General features: G+C 37.8%; 2 protein-coding genes across 7 annotated transcripts in view; one reads left to right on the top strand and one right to left on the bottom strand.

Moving 5' to 3' along the window:
• SSMEM1 (serine rich single-pass membrane protein 1) overlaps window positions 1–8,753 on the bottom strand; it is a 32,410-nt gene extending 23,657 nt beyond the window's left edge. The window contains exons 1-4 of one of the 4 annotated variants that reach the window (XM_038556527.1): window positions 8,454–8,753; window positions 7,918–8,312; window positions 5,877–6,109; window positions 499–553 (exon numbers count right to left, since the gene is read on the bottom strand). In XM_038556527.1, coding sequence (XP_038412455.1) covers window positions 499–553; window positions 5,877–6,041 — 220 coding nt within the window. In that variant the 5' untranslated portion in view covers window positions 6,042–6,109; window positions 7,918–8,312; window positions 8,454–8,753. Of the gene's footprint in view, window positions 1–498; window positions 554–2,274; window positions 2,365–5,247; window positions 5,775–5,876; window positions 6,110–7,917; window positions 8,313–8,453 lie in introns of those variants that run through there. The other 3 variants (XM_038556525.1, XM_038556528.1, XM_038556526.1) reach the window with 3 other exon arrangements.
• Window positions 7,226–27,250, top strand: part of TMEM209 (transmembrane protein 209) — a 30,216-nt gene continuing 10,191 nt past the window's right edge. Inside the window, exons 1-10 of one of the 3 annotated variants that reach the window (XM_038556523.1) lie at window positions 7,226–7,505; window positions 9,122–9,258; window positions 9,425–9,483; window positions 10,816–10,947; window positions 11,414–11,655; window positions 13,613–13,814; window positions 18,378–18,553; window positions 19,664–19,735; window positions 22,334–22,430; window positions 25,188–25,313. In XM_038556523.1, the coding sequence (XP_038412451.1) occupies window positions 9,122–9,258; window positions 9,425–9,483; window positions 10,816–10,947; window positions 11,414–11,655; window positions 13,613–13,814; window positions 18,378–18,553; window positions 19,664–19,735; window positions 22,334–22,430; window positions 25,188–25,313 (1,243 nt within the window). In that variant the 5' untranslated portion in view covers window positions 7,226–7,505. Of the gene's footprint in view, window positions 7,506–8,041; window positions 8,757–9,121; window positions 9,259–9,424; window positions 9,484–10,815; window positions 10,948–11,413; window positions 11,656–13,612; window positions 13,815–18,377; window positions 18,554–19,663; window positions 19,736–22,333; window positions 22,431–25,187; window positions 25,314–27,250 lie in introns of those variants that run through there. The other 2 variants (XM_038556521.1, XM_038556522.1) reach the window with 2 other exon arrangements.

Below are 27,250 nucleotides of genomic sequence, written 5' to 3' on the forward strand. Positions count from 1 at the left end.
AAGCTCACAATCCTGTAGCAACACTAACAATAAAGGTATTTAAAAGGCAAGCTATGGGCAGACCGGGTGGCTCAGCGGTTTAGAGCCGCCTCCAGCCCAGGGCCTGATCCTGGAGACCCAGGATCGAGTCCCACGTTGGGCTCCCTGCATGGAGCCTGCTTCTCCCTCTGCCTGTGTGTCTACCTCTCCCTCTCCCTCATTAATAAATAGATAAAATTTTTAAAAAAAATAAAAGGCAAGCTATATGAAGGAAGAATGCTGAGGAATGAAAAGAGCTTGAGCTCTACCCTACTACTAACTTGTGGCCTCTAACAGCTCTGCAAAAGCAGCTAAGCTATCCTGTGCTAAAGCAGGGAGCCCATCCAAGAGCCATCACTGATCTGGGGAGTCCCTATAACCACTCTGGGCTGTTCACCTCTGTTGTTTTCTACATGCTTTCTACATTCAGCATATATTCCTCTCATCATAGTCCAATATCAAATATGCACCAGCTCTCACCTTTACTGACTGATGTGCTGGTCCCACTGTCTTCATCTTTTTTCTTCTCTGACATCTGTTTCAGAAATACAGATTAGTAACAGCAATCTCTGTTGGTTGTTTTTCACTTACATTTACTTATAAAACACTGTTGCCCTAGACTCTTAGACAATGTCTAATTTTAAACGTTCAGGGAAATTCAATAAATTTTTATTGAGTTCCTGTTGTAGTGATCCTCTCTTCTGCTGCCCACTGGAAGACCAGGCTTTATTTATTTATTTTTTAAAATTTATTTATTTATTTATTTATTTATTTATTTATTTATTTGAGACAGAGACAGAGAGAGAAAGAGAGAGGCAGAGACACAGGCAGAGGGAGAAGCAGTCTCCACGCAGGGAGCCCGAAGGACCAGGCTTTAATAGCACAGTCTTCCAAAATGTTTTGAACCAAACCAAATGGAACAAAGACTTGAGAGAAAATAATACTGATAAGGATCTATAGCTTGTAAAGTTTTCCTGTACTCACATTGTAAAGAAATATCATTTAAGAACAGATTTGATAGTACTGGGATTCATTTTAAATTACTTTGTAAAGGGTATTTTATCAGGTCACTTTAAAAATAATCCTTGAAGGGCAGCCCCGGTGGCTCAGCGGTTTAGCGCCGCCTTCAGCCCAGGGCGTGATCCTGGAGACCTGGGATTGAGTCCTACATCGGGCTCCCTGCATGGAGCCTGCTTCTCCCTCTGCCTGTGTCTCTGCCTCTCTCTCTCTGTATCTCTCATTAATAAATAAATAAAATCTGTTTTTAAAAAATAAATAAAATAAAAATAAAATAAAATAATCCTTGAAGATCTTTACCAGAATTTACAAACTTAATATCTCTTGAGTCCTTCAGAAACTTTCCTCCAAAATGCAAACATAACATTTTACCTGTTTAATTTGGCAACAAAAAAGAAGTGGATCTATTTGAATAGTTCTAATTTCAAATATCCTAGCCCAATACTCCATAAATAAATTTATCCCATTGTTCAGATCAGTGTCCTATTTATTTTTTAAGATTTTTTTTTTGACAGGAGACGGGGAGAGCACACAAGCAGGGAGAGCAGCAGGCAGAGGGAGGGGGAGAAGCAGGCTCCCCACTGAGCAGAGAGCCTGATGTGGGCTCAGTCCCAGGACCCCAGGATCATGACCTGAGCCGGAGGCAGATGCTTCCAACTAAGCCACTCAGGAGCCTCCAGTGTCCCATTAAAAAAAAAAAAAATTTTTTAAATTTATTCATGAGAGACACAGAGAGAGAGGGGGGCAGGGACACAGGCAGAGGGAGAAGCAGGCTCCATGCAGGGAGCCGGATGTGGGACTCGATCCCAGGTCTCCAAGATCACACCCTGGGCTAAATAAAGGCAGGTGCTAAACCACTGAGCCACCCAGGCGCCCCAGTCTCCCATTTTTCGATGCTGAACATGATTTGGCTAAAATATAAATATAAAGCAACTCTTTCAGAATGTACCAAAACTTTAGAAATACTCATTACATTTTTGACGCATAACAATTCTTACTTGGAATCTATCACCAGGAAATAACCCCTCCAAAGAGAAAAAACTTTGTGCACAAAAATTATCACAGTATAATTAGGATAATGTAAAATTCAAAATTCAATAGCAGCCAATGGTTAAATAAATTATAGTATAATCATAATTTATAGTTGTAAAAATTATTATAATAAAAGCATGTCTCGGGATCCCTGGGTGGCACAGCGGTTTGGCGCCTGCCTTTGGCCCAGGGCGCGGTCCTGGAGACCTGGGATCGAATCCCACGTCGGGCTCCCGGTGCATGGAGCCTGCTTCTCCCTCTGCCTGTGTCTCTGCCTCTCTCTCTCTCACTGTGTGCCTATCATAAATAAATAAAAGTTTAAAAAAAAAAAAAAAAAAAGCATGTCTCAACACGAGGAAATACATGTTATAATATTAAGTTAAAAATCACGATGCAAATTCGTATATGCAGTATAATCACAAGTTAGCTGAAAATATGAAAAGACTTTAAGCAATGAACACAAGTGTTCGTTCTTACTTTGAGTAAAACAGTGATATTTTTTTAACTTTTCAAGTTGTCTACAATAGGGGAGAAAATGAATTTTTGTAGAAAGTCAAACTTCCTTCGGGTTGAAAGTGTCATACAATCCAGGATTCTTGGCCCATTGCTTTCTTAATATATGATCTCTTTAACAGCAGGCAAGTATCTTTAAGAAGGTATCTCTACTTTTCGTGTCACTGTAACTATTCTCTGGAAACCTTAAGAGTGGAATCCTCTTTTGAGATATCTCTTTTAACAATGATGGGGAGGATTTATTTTAAATTTAATATGTATAGAGATTTATTAAATGATTAGAAGTTTATAAACCTAGAAGTTCATAGCACTTGGTTATTTCCATGTGGTCTGGAGTGGGTTTTTTGTACTTTTCTATAATTTCAACGTTTTCCATAATACATACTTTTGTAATGGACAGGGAGAAATGTTTAAAAACATGGATTAGGTTTACATCATTTTTATAGAAAGCTTCCATTTTTACCTGATGTCAAATCAAAATACAATCACAAAATCAAAAGAAAGATTTTGAAAAAAAAAAAAAAAAAGAAGAAGAAGAAAGATTTTGCATCAAGCTAAGTGGAATCACATGAACCGTGGTACCAAAAGCATTTTATTAACTGTGTGTGACTCAGTGAGTGAAAACATCAGCAGTGCCTGCCTGAAGAGTAGGGTAGAACCATGCAAAGAATTGGGCTATGGCTCTGCGTTTCTGGTCTTGGATAACTCTGCAATTTTACCAATTCACTTAACACCTAAGCTCAGTTTCCACATAACACCTAAGCTCATTTCCACAAAATGAGATGCTAGGACTGGTATTGTTTGGAAAAAAAAACCAGCACTAGCAGTCTGAATAAATACTAAACAAATGCATAAACTAAATATAGTATTTATAGTGTCTGAAAGCAAAAGGGTAAATGCAACTTAAAGAGTGGCAAATCCTAAGGAAATCAGTGTGCTTCGCATTTGGGTATAATTACCACCACATTTCCATCACGCTTTTACCATTACTTCAAGGTTTGTAAATAAAGGCTCATAGTTTTGCAGAGAAAATGAAGATCAAAGTGAAAGAAAAATTCTATCTTTGACTAGCTCTCTTATGGTTCTCAGATTTCAAATCTGGGACCTTTCACAAGAAGCAGTTCAGCCAATTCTAACTGCCATAGGGGTACAGAGTGAAACACAAAACCTCTAAGATAACTAAGGTTTTAATCAGCACTGAATAGATTTAATTCAACATTTCAACTATGCTTTGAAGGAAACGAATTACATGGCAGGAAACCTGGGTCTATTTCTCCTCCGACACTAACCACTTGTGTGTGACATTGGACAAGTCATTTAATTTTCTTGGGCCTTATCAATTAAAAAAAAAAAAAAGGAGGGATACTGATATCTTACTCCCTACAAAAAGGAAGCTGGACCGCATGCTCTCCTTAGGTCCTTGAAGCTCAGGCTCTATGATTCCAAAAAGCTGATGCAAGCAAAGGGGTAGAAGAATAGCTTAGACCTCTTAAGTAGTCTTCATGATGAAATTGCCAGGAATCAATTTCAATTTTTTGTTAATTTTCTAAAGTAGCTTTTCTGGCCAATCCAGACAAATTCAATAGGGAGTCTAGGACACACATATGCGATCACTATTCTAAATCTCCTTTTGGCAAAGTATCTACTTTAAGAAGCATTTAGACTTTAGAGGGACCTTCTTTAGTGGGAAGAGGTGGTGAGGGGAAGAGTCTTTGATTATTATAATGGAATCCAGCCGGCATAGACTTAACAAACCTCCTCCTCTCCATCTAGAGCTGATGCAGCAGTCTAGCTGGCCATTGCCAGCCCAGCGCTCTGGCTGTAATGCCAAATAATGGTGGTTTGATTAATCATCAGCCTGGTATTAATGGCCAGCAAGAACTCCATGTCAGCAATTTAGAAGACCTCGGTTGCTCATAATATGTTGGAGAGTCATAGTCCTGAAAAACTGGGCTATCTCATTCCTGAGGATGGTATTTTCTTCTGCTAGTAGGTGGTCTAGCGTGGTGACTTTTGCTTAGTTTAGTTCTGCATCTTATCTTTCAGGAGAGTACATTGCCTCATCCTAAAAGCTCCCGAATCCTACAGCATATATTTTATAAATATGACAACTTTTGTATCTCTGATTAGAATTACATGGCTACAAAAGGAATTTGGAGGTCATTAACCAGTAGGGAAGTTTATCCTAACATTACATAGCCTATGGACAAACTGCAAACAACCTGAATGTCTCAGAAATGCAGATTTTTTATGGTGCAACCACAAGATAAATTTATGCAGTCATTAAGAGTGCTGCTGTGTGAATATGATTTGAGGAAGTGTTACAGTATAATATTAAGTTTATGAAAATATGTACAATTCTAATGATAAGATCAAAGAGAGATGGAGGGAAAAATATTCTAAGAATAAGAAAAAAAATTAGAATATACTCCAAAATAATTAGAATATAACAATGATTATCTCTAGGAAATAGGATTATAGTAGTTTAAATTTCCTTCTTCATCCCTTTCTGTATTTTTGGATGCCCTAGAACAAGACTGCGTTATTTTTAAAACTAGAAAACAAACTTTTAAAAAGTATTTTGATCAAAGTAAAGACAATTTATTTCATGGAAAACCCCTTATGATACAATAAACATATCATTTAAAATGAAATAGGATATCCTACCCAGACAGAAGCCCGAGAAAAGAACAGCAAGACCAATATAATGATAAAATACCAAAGCAGGAAACTCCCTATGGCCCCGCAAGAGTCATCCTTCCGGCATTCATAATCCTGATTTGGAATGGTGAAACTTAAAGGTATGGGGGGAGGATCTACCTCCCAAAATAAGGAAAAAAGGTCTCCCATGATGGCTTCTTGCTTTGAAAATAAAGCATGCTCAAAGGAATGAAGATGACTGGGGAGTACTTCACTCCATGTGTATGACAATTTCCTTGGCAACCTATTGTGACACGCTTCAGTAACTGTGACAGGAGCTGACAAACACTTATTGGATTTCTAAGTTTTGGGAAGATTTATATAAATTATTTCTATGACAGTTTATGGTATTTCCCCCATTTACATCAATAGGGTGAATTCTATCTTGATTTTTTTTTATTAAACTTGTATATACTGTATTTCCTTTAAAGTTTAATGTTTGTAAAATCTAAGTCTCTGAGGTCTCCATTCATCTTTTTTCAGTCTCTTTTGTATTTATTATATCACTGTAAATTAACCTGCACATGTCTAACGTGTTATAGACTGAATTGTGTTCCCCCAAATTCATATGAATATTGAATAACCCCGAACTTAACTATCACCGGAGATAAAGCCTTTAAAAAGATAGTTAAGGTTAAAGAGGTCATAAAGATAGAGCCGTAATCCAATATGACTGATGTCCTTATAAGAAGAGGAAGAAACACTGCAGGGGTGTGTGGACACAAAATAGAAGGCCAGGTGAGGACATAGAAGAAGGCCATCTTCAAGCCAAGGAAAGAGGCTTCAGGAGAAACCAATTCTACTGGTGACTTGATCTTCGACTTCTAACCTGTAAAATTGTGAAAAAATAAATTTTTGTTGTTTAAGCCACCCAGTCTGTGGAATTTTTTATGGTAACTCTAGCAAACTAATACATAATGCCAGTTATATATCAAAACACTATATGGTGTTCCTTTTTAAATCTTCAATAAGTGCACAATAACTTTACAATATTGAGAGGAAATAAAGATGTGTCTGCTGTAGTGGTGCAAGGGTGGCTCAGTCTGTTAGGCCTCAGATTCTTTATCTCAGCTCAGGTCTTGATCTCAGGGTTGTGAGTTCAGGCCCAGCTTGGGCTCCATGCTAGGTGTGGAACCTACTTAAAGAAACAACAACAACAAAAAGATGTGTCTGTTGTAAATGATATCAAATGTATACAGTTTCTTCGGAAAGATACATGAGGTGGGGGAGAACCTGTGGTATTCTAATTTTAACTTTAAGTTGAATTCTTAAACTTTGAACAATTTTCGAGTTCATCTCTGAATCTAAAACTAAAGCAAAACACCACTGCTGCTAAGGCAGTCTAAAAATGATTAAAATCACAGGTTTTTTTTTTAAATTTTATTTATTTATTCATGAGAGACAGAGAGAGAGAGACAGAGAGAGGCGCAGAGACATAGACAGAGGGAGAAGCAGGCTCCATGCAGGGAGCCCAACGCGGGACTCTATCCCGGTCTCCAGGATCTGCCCTGGGCGGAAGGCGGCGCTAAACCACTGAGCCAACAGGGATGTGCCCTAAAATCACAGTTTAAAAAAAATCTGTTAGGTCTTTAAGAGCATAGCATACCTGCAGATTCCATTAATATGCAATACCACGAGGAAATTTAATTTGCTTCTATATGACCTCAGGTGCATTTTAGGAAAAATTTTGGTCACTGACATGTACATGATGTAACAATCCACTAGCTCATTGAGAGAGAAAAGGCGTGATGTTTTCATGGGGGTAACATTTCTCCACGTGCCCAATGGCAGGTTCCCACGCCCTGCTCATAGTGGCTGTTGGCCCTGCGCGTTAGGCCTGCGTCACCTCCCCCAGGAAGGTCGCCTCCTCCTCCAGGAAGGCCTCCTGCAGCCTGCCCCTCGCACCCTCTCCGGCCCCCGCCCCCGTGCCCCACCTCTCCTGCCAGTCTAGTGCATCAGCCTGCTGAGCTCTTCCACACCCTAACCGGGGAGCTGCACTTTTACATCCCTGAGTGCACGTTGTAGGCGTTTGTATTTGTTAAATAAAACCAAACTGAACTCCCCAATGAACTTTTTCCTCGGGATTAGAAGTTCTTCCCAAGAATGTGCAAGAAAAGTAACGATTGGATTTTTTTAAATCTCGAAACCACTAGCAACTCTAACATTGGGATTTTTCTTCTTACTGCTGCATTCTTATTACAAGGATATTTAAGAATTTACATCAGGTCAGAACACTTGTATTTTTTTAAAGAAATGTTTTGTCGTCGCTCATGGGTGTCTGGACACATTACTTACATCCTCTTACGATTAGCTACCCTGCATAATAAAATATGCTTAAAAATGTGAGTCCAAAAATAATGATAAAAAAAATTTAAAAAGTGAGTCCATGGGATCCCTGGGTGGCGCAGCGGTTTGGCGCCTGCCTTTGGCCCAGGGCGCGATCCTGGAGACCCGGGGTCAAGTCCCACGTCAGGCTCCCGGTGTGGAGCCTGCCTCTCCCTCTGCCTCTCTCTCTGCCTCTCTCTAGGTCTATCATGAATAAATAAAATCTTAAAAAAAAAAAAGTGAGTCCATAAGTGCGCTAAGTAAGCTAAAATTATATTAATAGAAAGAAATTCAGCTTGTTACAGTTATTACTTTTTACTGCGGGCTCAGAACTTGGTCTGAATTTTTGCTGCCCAGCCTTCTCCCGGCAGAAGTGCGGGAGCCACACACACTAAAGCTGTCTCCCTGGTAACGCTCCTAAGCTCTCGTCCCTTCCCCATCCTCCTCATCTCGCGAGAAGGTTCGTTCTTCCGGTGACTGTAGTCCCGCCGGCCGGTTGCCTTCACCTCCCCGTTTAGCTTCGCGCATGTGCAGTAGAGAGTGGCGCGAGCCCGCGGCTTCCGGCCGAGGAACATGGTGCGTTTTCGGGGTCATCTTTGTGCTTCCTGGACGTGGAGTCCATGCGGGCCGTGGGATTTCCGCGACCGTGGATCTGTCGGGGGTTCAGCCAGAGGGGGTGGCGTGTGTGTGGCCAGGCCTCCCACCAGCTGTAGCGGAAAGGACAAAAGCAATAGGGGCTGCTAAAGTTTGTGCTGGGAGACCCAGGGAGGGAAGCTCTCGGGACTGGGAAGTCGGACTCGCGGACCGGGAGGCGGGAAGAGTGCCGCTCTGCGCTCTGCAAGACTCACCTCCAGATACGGAAGAGGCTTCTGTTTGTCTGAGACGAGGCCTAGCGAAACAAGGGAAATAGAAATCCCACGTGGACGCAAACGGCACACTCCCCAGTCGCGTCAACCCTCCTCACCTTGCGTGTTCACCCTTATAAAACTTGAATCCTTACACTTTATCAGCAACACAAACAGGGGTCTCTGGCCTGCGACGACCCGAGTGCAGGGTTGCTGACGATCGTAGACAGTTCATGTTCTCTGCGTGAAGATGTAAGAGGAGAGTCTTTAATGGCTTCTAGCTAATAGGGAGTATTCCTCCCAAAGGTTCGTATTTTGAGTTTCTTAAATGAGCCCTTGGGCTAGTCCTTGTGACATATGCCAAAAGCACAAAACGGAATAATTGCAGATACAGTCACCATCCTTTACATACAAGATAAGACATTTTTATTCATTGAAGTAGTGTTCTCTGAAGAGCCAGTTCTCTGTTGATTCCAATATGGTGCCAATACGGTTATAATTTAGCATTCTCTCTTCAGATAATAATAAAATGCAAACAATTTTGGAAAGATTTTAAAAATATGGGAAAATGTGCAGTTTTTAGTTACTGTGATAAAGGACACAAGTTTGATTTACTAAATGGAGAAGTGGTTTCTTTTCGTTAATTCCTGTGCTTTTTTGTTTTTGAATAGATGCAAGGGGAGACAAATCCTAGTGCTTCCCTTATTGACAGAACCATCAAGATGAGAAAAGAAACAGAAGCTAAGAAAGTGGTTTTAGCCTGGGGACTCCTAAATGTATCTATGGCTGGAATGATATATACTGAAATGTAAGTTAATTAGCCAAAAGAAAAAAAAAAAAAAAGTGAAACTTACAGAGCCATGGTTGGTCGATTCTACAGATTTGGGTGTTTGTTTTGCTTTGGGGTGTTTGTTATTGTTGTTTGTTTTTTGTTTTTAAAGATTTTGAAAAGCCTTTTTTGTAATTTGTTTCAGGACTGGAAAATTGATTAGTTCATATTATAATGTGACATACTGGCCCCTCTGGTACATTGGTAAGTAATTAATTTTACTATGATTTAGATTTGCTGCCAATGAAAAACTCCATTCACGTTTAACTCAACTTAGTATTCATTCCTTCATTCCATATATAATCAAGTGTGTACTATGTCCCAAAAACTGAGAGTATAGCGGGAAGGGAACAAGGTCCCTGCCCTCATGGAAAGAACACTCTAGTAAAGAAGACTAAAAGTGCAATTCCAGGTAATCATTGGTGTTCTGTGATGAAAAACATTGGTGGTGATGATTTGTATTTGTTATTCTCTCTGAAATGCCTTCCCTACTTCCCTACCATTTCTCCTTTCAAGAATAACCAGATTTCTTCCATTGATGCCTTCCTCAGTTTCCTTGTTCCTTCCTCTTCTCTGTTTCTCCTCTTCAGTACTCCTGGGGTCTGAAGAGTCTTTATGGCCATTAACGTAAGTTCCATAGTTTAATATACACATTACTCTGGAATCTGTGTTAGGGAGGTGGTATGGCAAGTAATTAAGCATGAGTTTTTAAGTCTATAATCATGGCTTCAGTAACTGGCTGTGTGCTATCGCAAAAGTCACTTCTCTAGTCCAGTGAAGTTGAAAATGTTTATTGTACAACGTTGTAAGGACTAATGGTAATATATTTTTTTAAGATTAAAAAAAAATTGGGGGGACACCTGGGTGACTCAGTGGTTGAGCATCTGCCTTTAGCTCAGGGCGTGATCCTGGGACCAAGTCTCACATTGGGCTCCCTGCATGGAGCCTGGTTCTTTCTCTGCCTATGTCTCTGCCTCTCTCTCTCTCTGTCTCTCATGAATAAATAAATAAAATCTTAAAAAAAAAAGATTTATTTATTTATTTTTTATTTTTAAGTAATCTCTAAACCCACCATGGGGCTCAAACTCACAACCAGGCCACCCAGGTGCCCCAGTAACGTTTTGAAAATCACTAGTAAATGCCCTATAATAGACTTTTTTGTAATAAACATTATGTATAATAGACATTCATTAAATGGTAACTGTTTTGAGGAATAAGAAGATAGTTTTCAATTTTGTCGTTAACTTACTGAAGTGTAGGGATCCCTGGGTGGCGCAACGGTTTGGCGCCTGCCTTTGGCCCAGGGCGGGATCCTGGAGACCCGGGATCGAATCCCACGTCGGGCTTCCGGTGCATGGAGCCTGCTTCTCCCTCTGCCTGTGTCTCTGCCCCTCTCTCTCTCTCTGTGTGACTATCATAAATAAATAAATAAATAAAACAAAAAAAAACTTCCTGAAGTATGAAGAGTTTTGTGCCCTCCCCCCATAAATGTTCTATCCCCTCTAAAAAAAAATAAAATACATTGTTCTCTTCCAGAGCTTGCCCTTGCATCCCTCTTCAGCCTAAATGCCTTATTTGATTTTTGGAGATATTTCAAATACACTGTGGCACCAACAAGTCTGGTTGTTAGCCCTGGACAGCAAACACTTTTAGGGTTGAAAACAGCTGGTAAGTGTTGTATACATTTTGCAAAGGTGGGGGAAAGGTTAGCAGTAAATCTTTCTCAATTTAATTTGCCCTTTTTGTAGACTAAACTGGAAGGGGCTTCTAAGGCCATCTGTTTCAATTGTATTAAACAAGTCTATAATAGATTGTCTTAAGACCAATGATTATCATTCCTATTTGTATTAACTGAATGGAAATAATATTCGACAGCCTCATGAAAGTTTGTTCCATTATTTAATTACAATTAAAATTAAATGACTAACTCTTACTGCATTGAAGTCGATCTCTTACTTTGAAATGGTAAATAACTACTTTGTGTCCTTAGGTAGTAACATGTTATGTAATTTAGCAACCAACTCACTATTGCTTTCTTTTTCTTGAAAAAGATTCAGTTCATTAAATCTGTTTTTATAGAATTTTAATTTATACATGCATGCACTTTATTTATTTATTCTTTCCTTCTTTCTAGTTGTACAGACTACTCCTCCACATGATCTGGCAGCAACCCAGATCCCTCCTTCTCCACCTTCTCCTTCAATTCAGGGTCAGAGTGTATTGAGTTATAGCCCATCTCGTTCACCCAGTACCAGCCCCAAGTTCACCACCAGCTGTATAACTGGATATAGCCCGCAGCTGCAAGGTCTGTCATCAGGCGGCAGCGGTTCCTATAGCCCAGGAGTGACTTACTCTCCCATTAGTGGTTATAATAAGGTAATGAATCTTTTCTCTTGGCCACATTATTTTGGAATTGGGAGCTGCCTTGAAAATCCTCAAATGAGTCAAAACTCCTCATTTTCTCACTGAGGGAACTGAGGAATGGTGGGTAATTGACTTGCCCAAATTGCCCATTTATGATCCAAGAGCAGGGGCCCCTGGGTGGCTCAGTGCTTGAGTGTCTGCCTCTGGCTCAGGGCGTGATCCTGGAGTCCTGGGATCAAGCCCTGCAGCAGGCTTCCTGTTGGGAGCCTCTGCCTATTTCTCTGCCTCTCTCTCTGTGTCTCTCATGAATAAATAAATAAAATCTTAAAAAAAAAAAAAAAAAAGAGAGCCAAGAACAGAACCCAGATCCTGATACCTAGTCAGAAGTTCTTTATACCACGTCCAAAAATGAAAGAAAAAAAATTCATTTTTGCAAAGATAATGAACTGAGGGTCACCCTCTAGGGTCTTTCTGCAGGGTTTTTCAAACCAGTTGAGACTATGATAATTTTTTACTTTAGTTTTTTAATTTATATTTGCCCTCTTTCTTTGCTTGTTTATGTGAAACTTTTGTATGTCTTTATAAAATGTTAATGCTTTTATCATGTTGGATTATCTCCTAAGCTACAAAGAGTTGTGTAGTTGAACTTTTGAAGATGGATGCCCCTTTCAAAAGGGATGATTAGAAACCTTCATTCCAACTCCCACAGTAAAGTGGGATGTAGTTCTCATTTTTGGACTTGATAGAAGCAAAATTGATAAATCTGAAATTACCTTTAACAAAATATCTTGTCGTTGGAATTTATGCAGCGTGTAGCATTTTCATTTGGCTTCTTTCAGTTAGTTATGTGCATTTAAGTTTCTTCCATGTCTTTTTCATGGCTTGATAGGTCATTTCTTTATTCTTTTCTTTCTTTCTTTTTTTTTCCTTTCTTTTTGTTTATTTATTTATTAAAGATATAATTTATTATTCATGAGAGACACAGAAAGAGGCAGAGACACAGGCAGAGGGTGAAGCAGGCCCCATGCAGGGAGCCTGATGGTGGGACTTGATCCCAGGACCTCAGGATCACGCCCTGAGCTGAAGGCAGACATTTAACAGCTAAGCCACCCAGGCATCCCTCTTTTTCTTTCTTTCTTTTTTTTTTTTTTTTTTTAAGAGAGAGAATGCATGTGTGCAATTGGGGGGTGGGGTAGGTGGTGGAGGGGAAAGGCAGAAGGAGAGAATATTAAGCAGACTCCACGCCCAGCCTGGAGCCAACTTGGCTCTGTGGGGCTCCATCTCACGACCCTGAGATCACGGTCTGAGCCGAAGTCAAGAGTCAGATGCTTAACCGACTAAACCACCAAGGTGCCCCATAGCTCATTTCTTTTAAACGCTAAGTAATACTCCATTGTCCAGCTGTACCACAATTTATTTACCTATTCACCTACTAAAGGATATCTTCGTTGCTTCTAAGTTTTGGCAATTATAAATAAAGCTGCCGTAAACATATGTATACAGATTTTTGTATGTTTTCTACTCCTTTGGGTAAATACAAAGGAGCACAGTTCCAAGGTCATTAGGTAAGTCTAGTTTAGTTTTGTAAGAAACTGCCAAACTGTCTTCCAAAGTGGCTGTATCATTTTGCATTCCTGCCAACAGTGAATGAGGGTCATGTTGCTCCACAACCTCACTAACATTAGTTGTTGGCATTGTTTTGAATTTTGGCCATTCTAATTGCTGTATTACTTTTTGAAAGTCAAAAACCAAAACAGGGCACCTGAATGGCTCAGTGGTTGAGCATCTGCCTGGGGTCCTGGGATCAAGTCCTGCCTCAAGCTCCATACAATGGAGCCTGCTTCTCCCTCTGCCTATGTTTCAGCCTCTCTCTCTGTGTCTCTCATGAATAAATAAAATAAATAAATAAAATCTTTAAAAAATAAATAAATAAATTTCAATAAAGAAGAAGTTCTTCTATTTTGTGTAGTTGGCAAGCTATAGTCCCTCTCCTTCTTCTCCATACCCTACTACTGTTGGACCAGTGGAGAGCAGTGGATTGAGATCTCGCTACCGTTCTTCACCCACCGTCTATAACTCCCCTACTGACAAAGAAGACTACATGACAGACCTACGAACTTTGGATACTTTTCTTAGAAGTGAAGAAGAGAAACAGCACAGAGTTAAGCTGGGTATGTATATGTATGTTTTTATTTAGATCTAATTACATTTTTTGGTGTTACTTTATATTATCCTTAACTTATTTTTCATTATATTGATACCTGTACATAAAGGTTTCTTTTTTACTAATATACCTTGTATAGCTTAGAAGAGAAATATATTTTGTTTTTATATTTTATATGTTGGAATTAAGCTCACCAAATTTAAGAAGGAAAATATAGCAGAACTGAGAAATCTTGACCTTTCATCTACATTAAGATTGAAAGCTTTTTCATATAATGTAAGTTATGCTTTCTATTTAAAAGTTGAGGCAAGGGGGGTCTGGGTAGCTCAGATGGTTAAACGTCTGCCTTCCGCTCAGGTCATGATCTTGGGGTCCTGGGATCAAGCCCTGCTTTGGGCTACCTGCTCAATGGGGAGCCTGCTTCTCCCTCCCCCCGCCCCACTCCCTCTCTCTCTCTCAAATGAATAAATAAAATCTTTTTTAAAAATAAAATTTAGGCTATGAAGCAGTACATAGTAAAGCTTATTGAAGTGATAATGGTCTCCTTTTGGTCCTTGGGAAGATTGGTGTGGTAGAGAGGGATAAAGGAGAGAAAACGAATTTACTCTAGAAGTGCTGCTGTTTTTCAGAACATTTTTGAACTTGTCTTTAGTTTACTTTGGGAAACAACGTTAGCAAATCTTAATCTATTTGGGGTGGATTTGATTATAACAAAGTCAATTATTTGAAACCAAATTAGGTTATTGAGCCAAGTAATGATTTTTTACCCTCAGGAACTTTCACAGAAAGCACATTAGGTGCTAAAGCATGGCCACAATGAGGAAGTCAGTTATTGGACCATGGCTCTTTGTGTCACTTGAAATCTCTCCATTGATTTTTAATTTAATTTTGCCTGAAAGTGCCAGAAATGTCAAAGAAACAAATCAATATGATCTTGTTATTTGTTGATACATGCTTTTTTTCTTCTTGTTAAATTTTGAAATATTTCAAGTTTACTGAAAATTATAGAGTGTAATGCATAGAACAACCTATGTTGTTTTCTCTACATATCTTTGTCTTATTGATATTTTTTCTGGTTTCCATTTTCATTTCTTCTTTGGTCCATAGAAATTATTTAGAAGTGTTGTTATTATTGCTTATAAGTTTTGTTAGTGATTAGTTTTGCTTTTCATTTCCAAACATATGAAATGAAGACTTGGTTATCTTTTGTTTTTCCTCTAAGTTAATTGTGCTACAGCTAGAGATTGTGAACTGTACCCTGTTCAATTCTTTGGTGTTTCTAAACACTTGCATTTAGGCCTTCTTTGTGATCACTTTTTAGAAATGGTTATTGGTATATTGAAAATAATGCATAGTCTCTAAATACTGGGCTCCATATTTGTTCATTGAACCAGACTTCTTTTTTTTTTTTTTTTTAAGATTTTATTTATTTGCGAGAGTGACAGAGCAAGCATGAACAAGGTGGGGGTGGATGGCAGAGGGAGAGGGAGAAGCAGACTCCCCTCTGAGCAGGGAGCTGATGCGGGCTTGATCCCAGGACCCTGGGATCATTACCTGAGCTGAAGGCAGATGCTTAACCACCTGAGCCACCCAGGCGCCCCTGAACCAGACTTCTTGAAGATGCTCTTAAATTCTTTATCTTATTAACCTTCATCCACTCGACCTATTAGTAAAAAAGTACATTAAAAGCTTCCACTGATTGTCTTCTATTAAATGTCTCCTTATAATTCTGTCTTCTATTAAATGTCTCCTTATAATTCTGTCAAATTTGCTAAATATATAAGAAATTATGTTGAGTGCATATAAATTTAGGATTGTTAACATCATTATGGTCAATTATTCCTTTCATTTTTATCTCCTTAGGCTTTTTGCCTTCCAGTCTATTTTCTCTGATATTTTTTTTTGTTAATTTTTATTTATTTATTTATGATAGTCACAGAGAGAGAGAGAGGCAGAGACACAGGCAGAGGGAGAAGCAGGCTCCATGCACCGGGAGCCCCATGCGGGATTCGATCCCGGGTCTCCAGGATTGCGCCCTGGGTCAAAGGCAGGCGCCAAACCGCTGCGCCACCCAGGGATCCCTATTTTCTCTGATATTAACACAGCTATACTAATTTTCTTTTGGTTAGTGTTTGCCTAGTATATTTATGTCCATCCCTATACTTCTAATCCTCTGTAGGTTTTAAATAATTTAGTATTTTGTATAAATTAATTTGTAAATAATAAGTATTTTGTGAGGAGCTACTTTGAGGCTGTATGAATATCCTCTTCCTCATCATATTTGACTTAGCTTTAACATCCTTTTAAGTTTCTTTTCAAAATTGTTACTATGTTGGTTCTCTTAGTGGCTAATTCCATCATTTCTTTATTATTGCCTTTTACATTTTTTTAAACATCTCTTGTGATAAAATATGCATAATATTTACCATTTTAACCATTTTTAAGTATATAATTCAGTGGTGTTAGGTGCATTCACATTGTTGTGTAACCACCTTTTAAACTTATTTGTTGGCATTCTGTTGAGAAATAGAACTTTTTCTTCTCCCCAATGATGTCATTTATTTTGGTGGTTAGATTCTCTCAGATTTGGCTAGTGGGATCCTTTGACTTCTGTTTTTGTTGTTGAACTTTGTAGCACCACAAGATATTTCAGTCTCCTCTTGCACTTTCCCTGGTTAACTAGCTCTGGAGTCAGTGTAGACTGTTTCTCCAGGGGGTCATGATTGCTTTTTAGTGGAGAATGATATTTAGAAATTACTGTCCAGGCTCTGCATATGTCACTGTTGATGGGACATCATTACTCCAGGTCTTCTCAAAAGAAAGCTAGGAATATATTTAGATACACACACACCCCTATATGAATTTCTGTATCTGTCTGTTGATATATAGTAAAAACCCTGAGTTCGTACTAATACCTCTAATTGCAGTCCAACTATGCAGTGTTTATTCCAGCATATTCTCTTTTCATATTTGAAACTCCTTTCTCCAATAGTAAGAAACCAGGCACTCACATTTACTTTCTCTCACACATTTTTTTGCTGACTGGCCACTTCATCCTTCACTAGTTCACACACATCTAAAAACATGAACATTTTCTAACTGTAACATAATTATGATACTTAAGATGCTAGTATCATTCATATTCACATTTCTTCCAGTTGACCCAAATAACGGCCTTTGTAGCATTTTTTTTCTCTTAGTGGTGTAGGATCTAGTCAGGGATCATGTATTGTGTTTGTCATGCTTCTTTTGTCTTAATATGAAACATTTGTGCTTTTTTGTTTACTTTGTTTTTTATGACATTTATATTTGAAGAGATCAGCAAATAGTTGTTTTGCAAATTTGGATTTGCATGGTCATTTTTCATTATTAGATTAGATTAGAATCAGTTTATTTTTTAATTTTAATTTTTTTAAGATTTTATTTATTCATGAGAGACACGAGAGAGAGGCAGAGACATTGGCAGAGGTAGAAGCAGGCTCCCTGCTGGAGCCTGATGCAGGACTTGATCCCAGGACCTTGGGATTACAACCAGAGCCAAAGGCAGATTTTCAACCATTGAGCCACCCTGGTGCTTCTTGAATCAGTTTAAATGTAATTTCTTGGACAAAAACTTTGGCGGGGGACTGCTGCAAGAATACAACTTAGATGCCATTATGCTTGTTTCAACATTAACTGTCAGGAGACACATCATTTTGTCCCTTTATTGGTAACATTAAATTAGATCACATGGTCAAGATGATGGCAACCTTAGCTTTTTTCTCTTTGGTAATTAATAAATAATCTATAGTGTGATACTTTGAGACTTGTGAATCCCATTTCCCCAGTAGAGCCTTTCACCTCATGGTTTTAGCATCCATTAATGGTCCTCTCCCAAATGAGTTAATGCAGTAGTGGTTGCAAAGTGGAGACTTGGTAATACTTTCATTTCTTCCATATTTGGTAGTTTGGCCTTCTTCTGTTTTACCCCTCACCCCAGTTTGTTTGTTTTAATCAGTTTGCATTGATGGTTGGTTCTTCCATAAGCAGTGTCTAACCAGCTGTTTAACTCATTGAGTTTTTTTATCTATCGTGGGTTTGTTGTTGTTTTCAGTTTTCAAGGTTTTGCTTGGTACTCTTTCAAATAGGCATTATTTGCTTTAGAATCTCGTTTTATTCTTATGTTTTCAATTGTTTTCCCATCTCAGTCACATTAAACATAATTTTTTTTAAAGTCTCTGTCTAGGGATCCCTGGGTGGCGCAGCGGTTTAGCGCCTGCCTTTGGCCCAGGGCGCGATCCTGGAGACCCAGGATCGAATCCCACATCGGGCTCCCGGTGCATGGAGCCTGCTTCTCCCTCTGCCTATGTCTCTGCCTCTCTTTCTCTCTCTGTGTGACTATCATAAATAAATTTAAAAATTAAAAAAAAAAAAAAGAGAGAGAGAGAGAAGGAAGGAGAAGAGCCCCATGGGGCTTTGTCTTCTTTGATTGCCATTGCCTGGGTGCCTAGATACCCAGTGTTTGTGAGCTAACTCTGGATGTCAAAATTAATATAGCGCACACTGATGCTCTTTAAATTCATCATTGTAGGGAGTCCAGATTCTACCTCGCCTTCCACCAGTCCTACTTTCTGGAACTACAATCGTTCTATGGGAGATTATGCACAAACTTTAAAGAAGTTTCAGTATCAACTTGCCTGTAGGTCTCAGGCCCCATGTGCTAACAAAGATGAAGCTGATCTCAGTTCTAAACAAGCTGCAGAGGAAGTAAGTGGAAAATAAAAATGACTTAACATTTATGATTGTAGATTGTTAGAAAGTCTCTTCTACTTCTGGAACTTTTTTTTTTTCCTTGTAACCTTCACTTTTACTGACTAGAAACATAAATCTGGCACACATTAAATAGTGAAAAAGCTCCTATCTAACTTCTTGTACCTAAAGCTGAATTATATTGTATGTTTTATTCTTTGTAATATATAGTTGACATTAATGTCCTGAATGAAAAACATTTTTTCATTCATTTATAAAAAGACGTCTCAAGTATCTATTTGTACTTAATATATAAGATTCTTGCTTTTAAAATGCATTTGGGTGGCTCAGCAGTTTAGTGCCACCTTCAGCCCCAGGTGTGGTCCTGGAGACCCAGGATTGAGTCCCATGTCAGGCTCCCTGCATGGAGTCTGCTTCTCCCTCTGCCTGTGTCTCTGCCTCTGTCTCTCTGTGTGTCTCTCATGAATAAATGAATAATCTTTATAAATAAATAAATAAATAAATAAATAAATAAATAAATAAATAAAATGCAAAAATAAATAAATAAAATAAAATGCATTTGGATTTGGGGCACCTGGATGGCTCAGTCGGTTAAGTGTCCAGCTCTGGATTTCAGCTCAGGTCATGATCTCAGGGTCCTGAGATTGAGCCCCACATCGAGCTCTACACTCAGTAGGGTGTCTGCTTCTCTCTCTCCTCCTCCCTGTCTCCCTCCACCTCTCCTTTTGCCCATCCCCCTACTGTCTCTCTCTCTCTCAAATAAATAAATCTTTTTTAAAAATAATAAAAATACACTTGGATTAGAATATTGAGCAGTCTGTAACTTCATCAGTTTAATACCAAATATAAGATTTTTATTTTGTTCATAAAAGCAGGAATATTCTTTAAACATACCAATGTAAGGAATTTTAAAGAGGTATCTGTGCACAAATAGCAACCAAGTAGAAAGTAAGAAATTTAATTGCATATTAATTAGATCAATGCCAATGTTTATGAAGTTGTTTTTCAGATTTTTTTTTCCATGTATTTTGGAAAGTGGAGGAAAGTGACTAATTTCTGGCAAAATTTTTCCTCACTGATTGTTCATTTTAAACATATTTTTAATAGGTTTGGGCAAGAGTGACTATGAATAGACAACTTCTTGATCATATGGATTCATGGACAGCTAAATTCAGAAATGTAAGTTCTGACATTACTGTTTGGACAATACTAGTGCCTCTTTATATGCAAAGTATGTTATTAGAATATCATTTAGAGGTGTTAATTACTACTTAGAATATCAGAATTAGTTATTATTAAAATTGCAATATGGATGGCACATATGTAAGGATAAACACATTTATCTTATGGTGTCTATTTTCATTGGATTTTTTCCTCTCTCCATATTTAGTAAATCAGTTTATTTTGAGTGGATAAAGGAATAATATATTTAATTAAGATCTTCCCTTGCCCAGTAGCTCGATTTTATTTGCTTCTTCTTTGTTTTGTTTTGTTTTGTTTTGTTTTCAAAGAGCTTTCCTGTCAGAACCTATAACACTCTAGAAATGCGAGGGAAACAAATGATGCCCTTGCCCCCAGAGAACTTTTAAGATAGATAAAGTAATATATACTAGAAGCCAGTTCAGAGTATTTCACTTTCTTCAGTTGTTTTGGAGAGGAACTCTCTCTTTGGCCTGGAAGAGCAAGTGAATCAACTCATTTCAACCCTGCCTCCTTCCCACTCTTGGAAGTACCAGTAGGTCCCAAGTGCTGAGGGGTCCACGAGCTCTCCTCCACTCAGGGCTCCACATAGATTCCTGTGGAGGCTGCAGCTTCTTCAACTCGTCCATCTTTCAGCACTCATGCGTCCACTCTACATCTTCTAGAAATCTATTGAAATCACTTGTACTCCTTTTTATTCTCTTGCTATAATTTTAATAGAGTATCAAGAGGGAGTATTGAAAATAGCCTATTTTCTTGAACCAGAGACTGGATGGCTTTTTAAACGTAAAAATCTCTCATAGAGGTGAAAGGTATAGCATAGGGTATATAATTCTGAACCTTTAGGTAATTTTGTTACAGCCTAAGAGTGGCTGGCAAGTGGAATGTGTTGAATACATGTTGGAAGAATGAATAAGTGAAATGATGCCCTAGAACTATACTCCCTTTTATTTCTACTTACAAGTTTGAAATATCAAGTTTTTTGGATAAAAAAAAAATATGCAGAGAGATGGGCAGGGTGTGGGGGGGGGTGGGGGATAAAAAAAAGAAAAATATGCATATGCCATATATTTTGTAAAACTACTAGCAAAGTCTGGTTAGCATTCAATAATCAACCACCTTAATATTTGCAGCATAGCATATAAATGGTTACACTAAGTGGGATAAAGTCTGTAAATAGCCTCGTGGGAATTCAGTTCAGATCTTGCAAATATATTCAATTTGCTTGCTAAATGGATTACCAAAAAACTTTGTTTTATAAAAAGTTTCTTAATTCACAAACTATATAAGGAATTGCATACTTGTATTTCATCTGAACCTTTTTCATCCTTCCATTTTATGGTTAAACAGAAGTAGTAGTTGAAGTTGCCATTAGCACATACATTAAACTCATAACACACAGTTCAAATGTGCTATTTACTTGGGCAATCTTTTCATATCTCAGAATTAGTTTGACATTAGCCATCCAAAGTAGCATTTGAAGTTTCTGGTCCTAAAGTGATACTGTAATATTTATAAACTAGTAGATCTGATATGTATAATAGATCTATTTCCTCATATTTAGGGAACTGGGTAAGCCTTCTGAGTTAATTAATTATGTGAGTTTGAAAAACTGTCTTATTAATTACAAAATATTAACATGACATAAAAAAATGTGTGATGGTGCACCTGGGTGGCTCAGTCAGTTGGGCTTCTGTCTTTGGCTTAGGTCATGATCCCAGAGTCCCAGGATTGAGCCCTGCATCAGGCTCCTCACTCGGCAGGGAGTCTGCTTTTCCCTCTGACCCTCCCCCATCTCATGCTTTTTCTCTCTGTCTCTCTGTCTCTCTCTCTCTCTCTCAAATAAAATCTTTAAAAAATATATTTTTAGGGGATCCCTGGATAGCTCAGCAGTTTAGCGCCCAGGGCTTGGTCCTTGAGTCCCACGTCAGGATCCCTGCATGGAGCCTGCTTCTCTCTCTGCCTGTCTCTGCCTTTCTCTCTGTGTGTCTCTCATGAATAAATAAATAAAATATTAAATTATATATATATTTAAAATAATAATTACTATAGAAATGTAAATTAGAAATTATCCTTTTAGCTAAGTATAATAATCATAAAAATTTTAAGAAAAACTTACATGGGATACCTGGGTGGCACAGTCTGTTGAGCATTCAACTCAGATTCAGCTCAGATTGTGATCTCAGGGTCATGAGATTAAGCGTGGCATTGGGCTCCATGCTCAGCACGGAGTCTGCTTGGAATTCTCTCTCCTTCTCCTCTGCTCCTCCCACTTGTGCTGTTGCTCTTTCAAATGAATAGATCTTAAAAAAGAAAAACTTAACATATAACTGAAATTTTTATATGTTCTTCAGCAGTATGGAGGCATACATGCTTTAAGAATATAATTAGTTGACTTACTTTCCTAGCTTGCTTACTGAACTCTCTAGACTTCGGTAGCTGCTACTTCATTCTCTTTCACTATACTCTGTTAATATTCAAGTAGAAGACAGTAAAAATATTCTTAGCATTTCATGAAAATAATTGTTTGAGAAATGCTTTAGAATTATGTGTGTAAAATTTTTGCCTCGTTTCTAGTGGATCAATGAGACAATATTAGTGCCATTGGTACAGGAGATCGAGTCTGTCAGCACACAAATGAGACGAATGGGATGTCCTGAGCTTCAGATAGGAGGTATGTGAAAATAGAGCCCAACATTTGATTTACCTTCAGTGAATCCGCCAAGTAGAAATTTTCTTGTTATACTGGGCTATTTAACAACTTCCCTTGTTATAATAAGAGTTTTATTGAAATAGAATTTACTTACCATATAGTTCGCCCATTTAAAGCCTGCAATTTTGGAGTATCTCACCACCCAAAAAAGAAACTCCACATACTCTGTTTCCTCCATCACTCATCCCTTAGCCCAAGGCAACTACCAGTGTAGGTAGACTCATTCTGGATACTTCATATAAATGGAATCATACAACCGTTGTCATTTGTGACTGACTTCTTTCATTTAATATGTTTTCAAGGTTCATCCATGTTGTAACCTTAATCAGTACTTTCTTTTTATTGATCTTTTGTATTTTGTTTACCCACATATCAATTGATTGACATTTGGGTTGTTTTCACTTTTTGGCTATTATGAATAATGCTGCTATAAACAGTTGTATACAGGTGTTTGTATGGATGTATGTTTTAATTTCTCTAGAAGTAGAGTGGCTGAGCCATATGGTAACTCCATGTTTAACCTTTTGAGGAACAGCCAGACTGTTTTCTAAAGTAGTTGTACCATATTACATTGCTACCAACAGTGTCTGAGGGTTTCACTTTCTCACATCATCACCCATATTTCTCTGTCTTTTTTTATTACAGTTATCCTAATGGGTATGAAACAGTTTCTCATTGTGGGTTTGATTTGCATTTTCCTGATGACTACTGATGTTGAGCATCTTTTCATGTGTTTATTGGCCATTCATAATCTTCTTAGGAGAAATGTCTTTTCAGATCCTTTGCCATTTTTAAATTGGATTATTTATCTTTTTTATCATTGAGGTTTCCTTTATATATTCTAGATACAAGTCCCTTATCAGATACTAATTCCAAAGTTGTACAAAGCATAAGGAATGTGTGTAACAATGCTAATTTAAATCACCTATTTTGGGGGACTCCTGGGTGGCTCAGCAGTTTGGCGCCTGCCTTCGGCCCAGGGCGGGATCCTGGAGTCCCAGGATCGAGTCCCACATTGGGCTTCCTGCATGGAGCCTGCTTCTCCTCTGTCTGTGTCTCTGTCTCTCTCTCTTTCTGTGTGTCTCTCATGAGTAAATAAATAAAATCTTAAAAAGAAAATCACCGATTTTCAATTCTTACCTACAAAAAATAAAGCTGTTAAGATTCCCTATAATTTGTCTAAAATATATATACCATAACTTATTTAATGTTAAGTAATTAGATTTCAAAATAAATAAGGAATAATAGTCAACCACCTCTTTTTAGAGAATAAATTTCTCCTTGAAATATTTAAGTGCTTTGGGTTGCACATTACTACTTTCTACTTATATGGGGTGTCTTTTAATCAATATTTGTCCTCTGGACTAAGAATAGAATTTTATATCCCAAAGGCATCTATTTCTTGAGTATCCAAGAGTTTCATATGTAATTTACAGACCCTCTCATTAACCTTGAAAGCTAGCTGTTAATGTCCCATTTAATGGACGAGGCTAAGACACAGAGAGCCTAGGTAATTTGCCCAGTGTCACAGAACAGAGATTTGAGACCAGAGCTCTCTGACTCCGAAATCCAGAATGGTTACTTTCTAGATCTTGGTAATGTTATTTGAACCTGTGCCTGTCCTCTTTGAGCGTTCTTTAAAAGCTATAAAAATAGGTGTTAGGGAGGGGAGAGCTATTAAAATGTGTATTTTCCACAACATTTTACTAGTGTGATGTGCTTTTTAAAAAAAGTGGCATTGCTTTGTGACTACAAATGCAATATATATTATGATCATTGTAGAAAGGCTGGAAAGTAGAGACAGAAGTACAGAAAGAAAGGTATTACCCATAATTCTGTTTCCAGAGATATCAATTTTAAGTCACAACCAAATATTTTTGGTTATGATACTATCTCAATTGTAAGTTATACCATGATTTAAGAACATTAAAGTTTTAAAAGTGTATATTTAGGAATTGAGGGGAGATAGTACATATATGCATATGTTTTTAAATAAATTGGGGTCATACTGTTTTGTCGCATGTGTAATGTATTTAACCCATCTTTATTATATGAAATGTAGAGCTTTTTCCCTTTCTGTTATTAATAATGCTGTGAGTAAATATCATCTTATCTAAATCTTTGTGTACATTTGTAATTATTTTTTAGGGATAATTTATTTGAAGTGGAGTTGTTAGTTCAGTAGGAATAAATACAGCAAGACTTTTGAAAAGCTTATGCCAGTTTATACTCTAGCAACCATGTCACATAGAAGAATGCCTTTTCCCCAACATTGAATATTACTAGTAAGGTTAGACATTCTGAAATTTCTGTCAGTTTAATTTCTGTGTGTAGTTGTCATTCATGATAAGAGAAATCACTGTCATAAAAAGTTTCTGCTTGTCAGTGGCATAACAGGCAACTTTTAACTCAACCTGATTCTGAAAGCTGTCATGTATCTTTTGATACATACCCCACAAAAATATTTTGTGTATTAGTTTTGTCAGAATGGATTTGGCTGCTGCTTTTGGAGTGTGTGTGCATGTGGTGTCTGTGTTTATAAATCTGACCACCATGCCAGAAATGATAAAAAGAAATTGTAAGTAGATAATGCAAGTTGTTAAAACTATTATTGCTTTCATTTATTCCTTTAGCATCTATTGGGGGAAGAGCATTTTAAGTTGTTTAAGAGACCCGCATGAAGAATAATCTGTGTCCTGTGTGTTTTATTTTTAACAGAGGCTAGTATTACTAGCTTGAAACAAGCTGCTCTGGTCAAAGCACCTCTCATTCCAACGTTGAATACAATTGTGCAGTATCTAGACCTTACACCAAATCAGGAATACTTGTTTGAAAGGATCAAAGGTAACTAGTAATTTTAAGAGGAAAAAATTTTACCACTTTGAGATTTTATAAATAAAAGTAACAAGCAGGGGTGTCTGGGTGGTTCAGTGGTTAAGCGTCCAACTCTTGGTTTTAGCTCAGGTCAAGATGTCGAGATTGTTAGATAAGTCCCATGTCAGACTCTGCACTGAGTGTGGAGCCTGTTTAAGATTCTCTCTGTCTCCCTCTGCCCCTTCCCTCCAACTCCCCTCCCCCATCTCTTTCTCTTTCTCTCAAAAAAGTAACAAGGAAAAACATTTTAAGTATCACTAAGTATCTTATATTTAATAGATATATATTTAATTATGGTTTAATTAAGGCTTATATTTGAACAACTTGTGATTTATATTTCATGTGCTTAAAACATCAAAATGATATATTTAGCCCTGAATCTGTTAATTAATTTTATTCTGTATGGGGAAACAACTATGAGCTACATGGGCTCAAGTAAATATTTCACTCATTTTAACTACCAAGAATGGATGCCACTATGACATTCTTTATAGTTTGAGCATGTTGATCCTTCTTTCTCTCAATTCTTATCATTCATGTTTAATATGTTACTTCTTTGTATTTCTGTTATATTTGGATTATTTGGAGGAAAATATGATCTTCTGAGGAGACTAATATGAGAATCAGGAAATTTAGCCTCCTTGATATTCCCTCTCTGTCTTTATGATTCCCTGGTTTTATTTGAAAAACTGTAAAGTGTTCTCATCACTAAAACAAGTTTTAGAAATAGTATTTCACTCTTCAGATTTATCATAAATTTTAATTTGAAAACATTATGGTGCCCCCCTCTCTCCCTTAGTTTTGGACTAGGGTTCAAGAATAAGCATCTATCATGACTTAAGAAACTTTTTATTGGGCAGCCCGAGTGGCTCAGTGATTTACTGCCACCTTTGGTCCAGGGTGTGATCCTAGAAACCCGGGATCGAGTCCCACATCAGGCTCCCTGCATGGAGCCTGCTTCTCCCTCTGCCTGTGTCCCTGCCTCTTTCTCCTCTGTCTTTCATGAATAAATAAATAAAATCTTAAAAAAAAACAAAACACCTTTTTATTATAAGGAAAATTCAGATATTATAAAACTAGACAGTATACTCAAGCCTCTTGTACATAGCCCCTGGTCCCTGCAGCCTTTAGTGCCTGGGCATCCCTGGCCCCATCTCTACCCCCATCTGCCTCTTCCCTTCCTGTATTATATATCTTGTTATCTTGTTGTATATGTTGTCACCTCATCTGTAAGTAGCTCTGTATATGTCTCAATGATTAGGCCTTTTAAAAACAGTACAATTGTGACCCCTAATTTTTTTTAACAATTTCTTTGTATCATGAAATGTATAGCCTATGTATGAATGTCCAACCATCTCATAAAATGTGTAATTACTTTTTTGGTATTTGAATTGGGATTCAGATATCATCACATGGTGTGACTGGTTGATGCAGCGTTGAAGTTCCTTTCAAGCTAAAGGTGTCCTGTCTGTCCTTTTTTTTTTTCCTTTGCAACTTATTTGCTGAAAAAAATGGATTGTTTGTCCTGTAGAGTTGCGGATTTTACTGAATTATATCCCCATGGAGTGCAATTTTACAAGATTCTCTGTATTTCCTATAAATCCAGGTTACAGTTTTTGACAAGATTGCCTGATAGCAGGGTATCTGTATTTCCCAAAAAAATGTGTGTGTTTGTGCACATATATGTAAGGTACATAGAGAGTGTTATTATATTCTATATCAAATATACAAAAAAGCTTAAAAAGTGCAGTGAACACCATATAGGCCTTCTAGATTGAATAGTTACCAACATTTCGCTGTCCTTGATTCTCTACATACATACACAGGAACTTTTTATTTCTTTGCTCTGCCATTTGAAATTCAATACAGACATGATTGGTTTTCAGCATGTAAGTTCCTAACAATAA

Source organism: Canis lupus, chromosome 14 (assembly GCF_011100685.1).
Source record: "Canis lupus familiaris isolate Mischka breed German Shepherd chromosome 14, alternate assembly UU_Cfam_GSD_1.0, whole genome shotgun sequence".
NCBI lineage: Eukaryota > Metazoa > Chordata > Mammalia > Carnivora > Canidae > Canis > Canis lupus.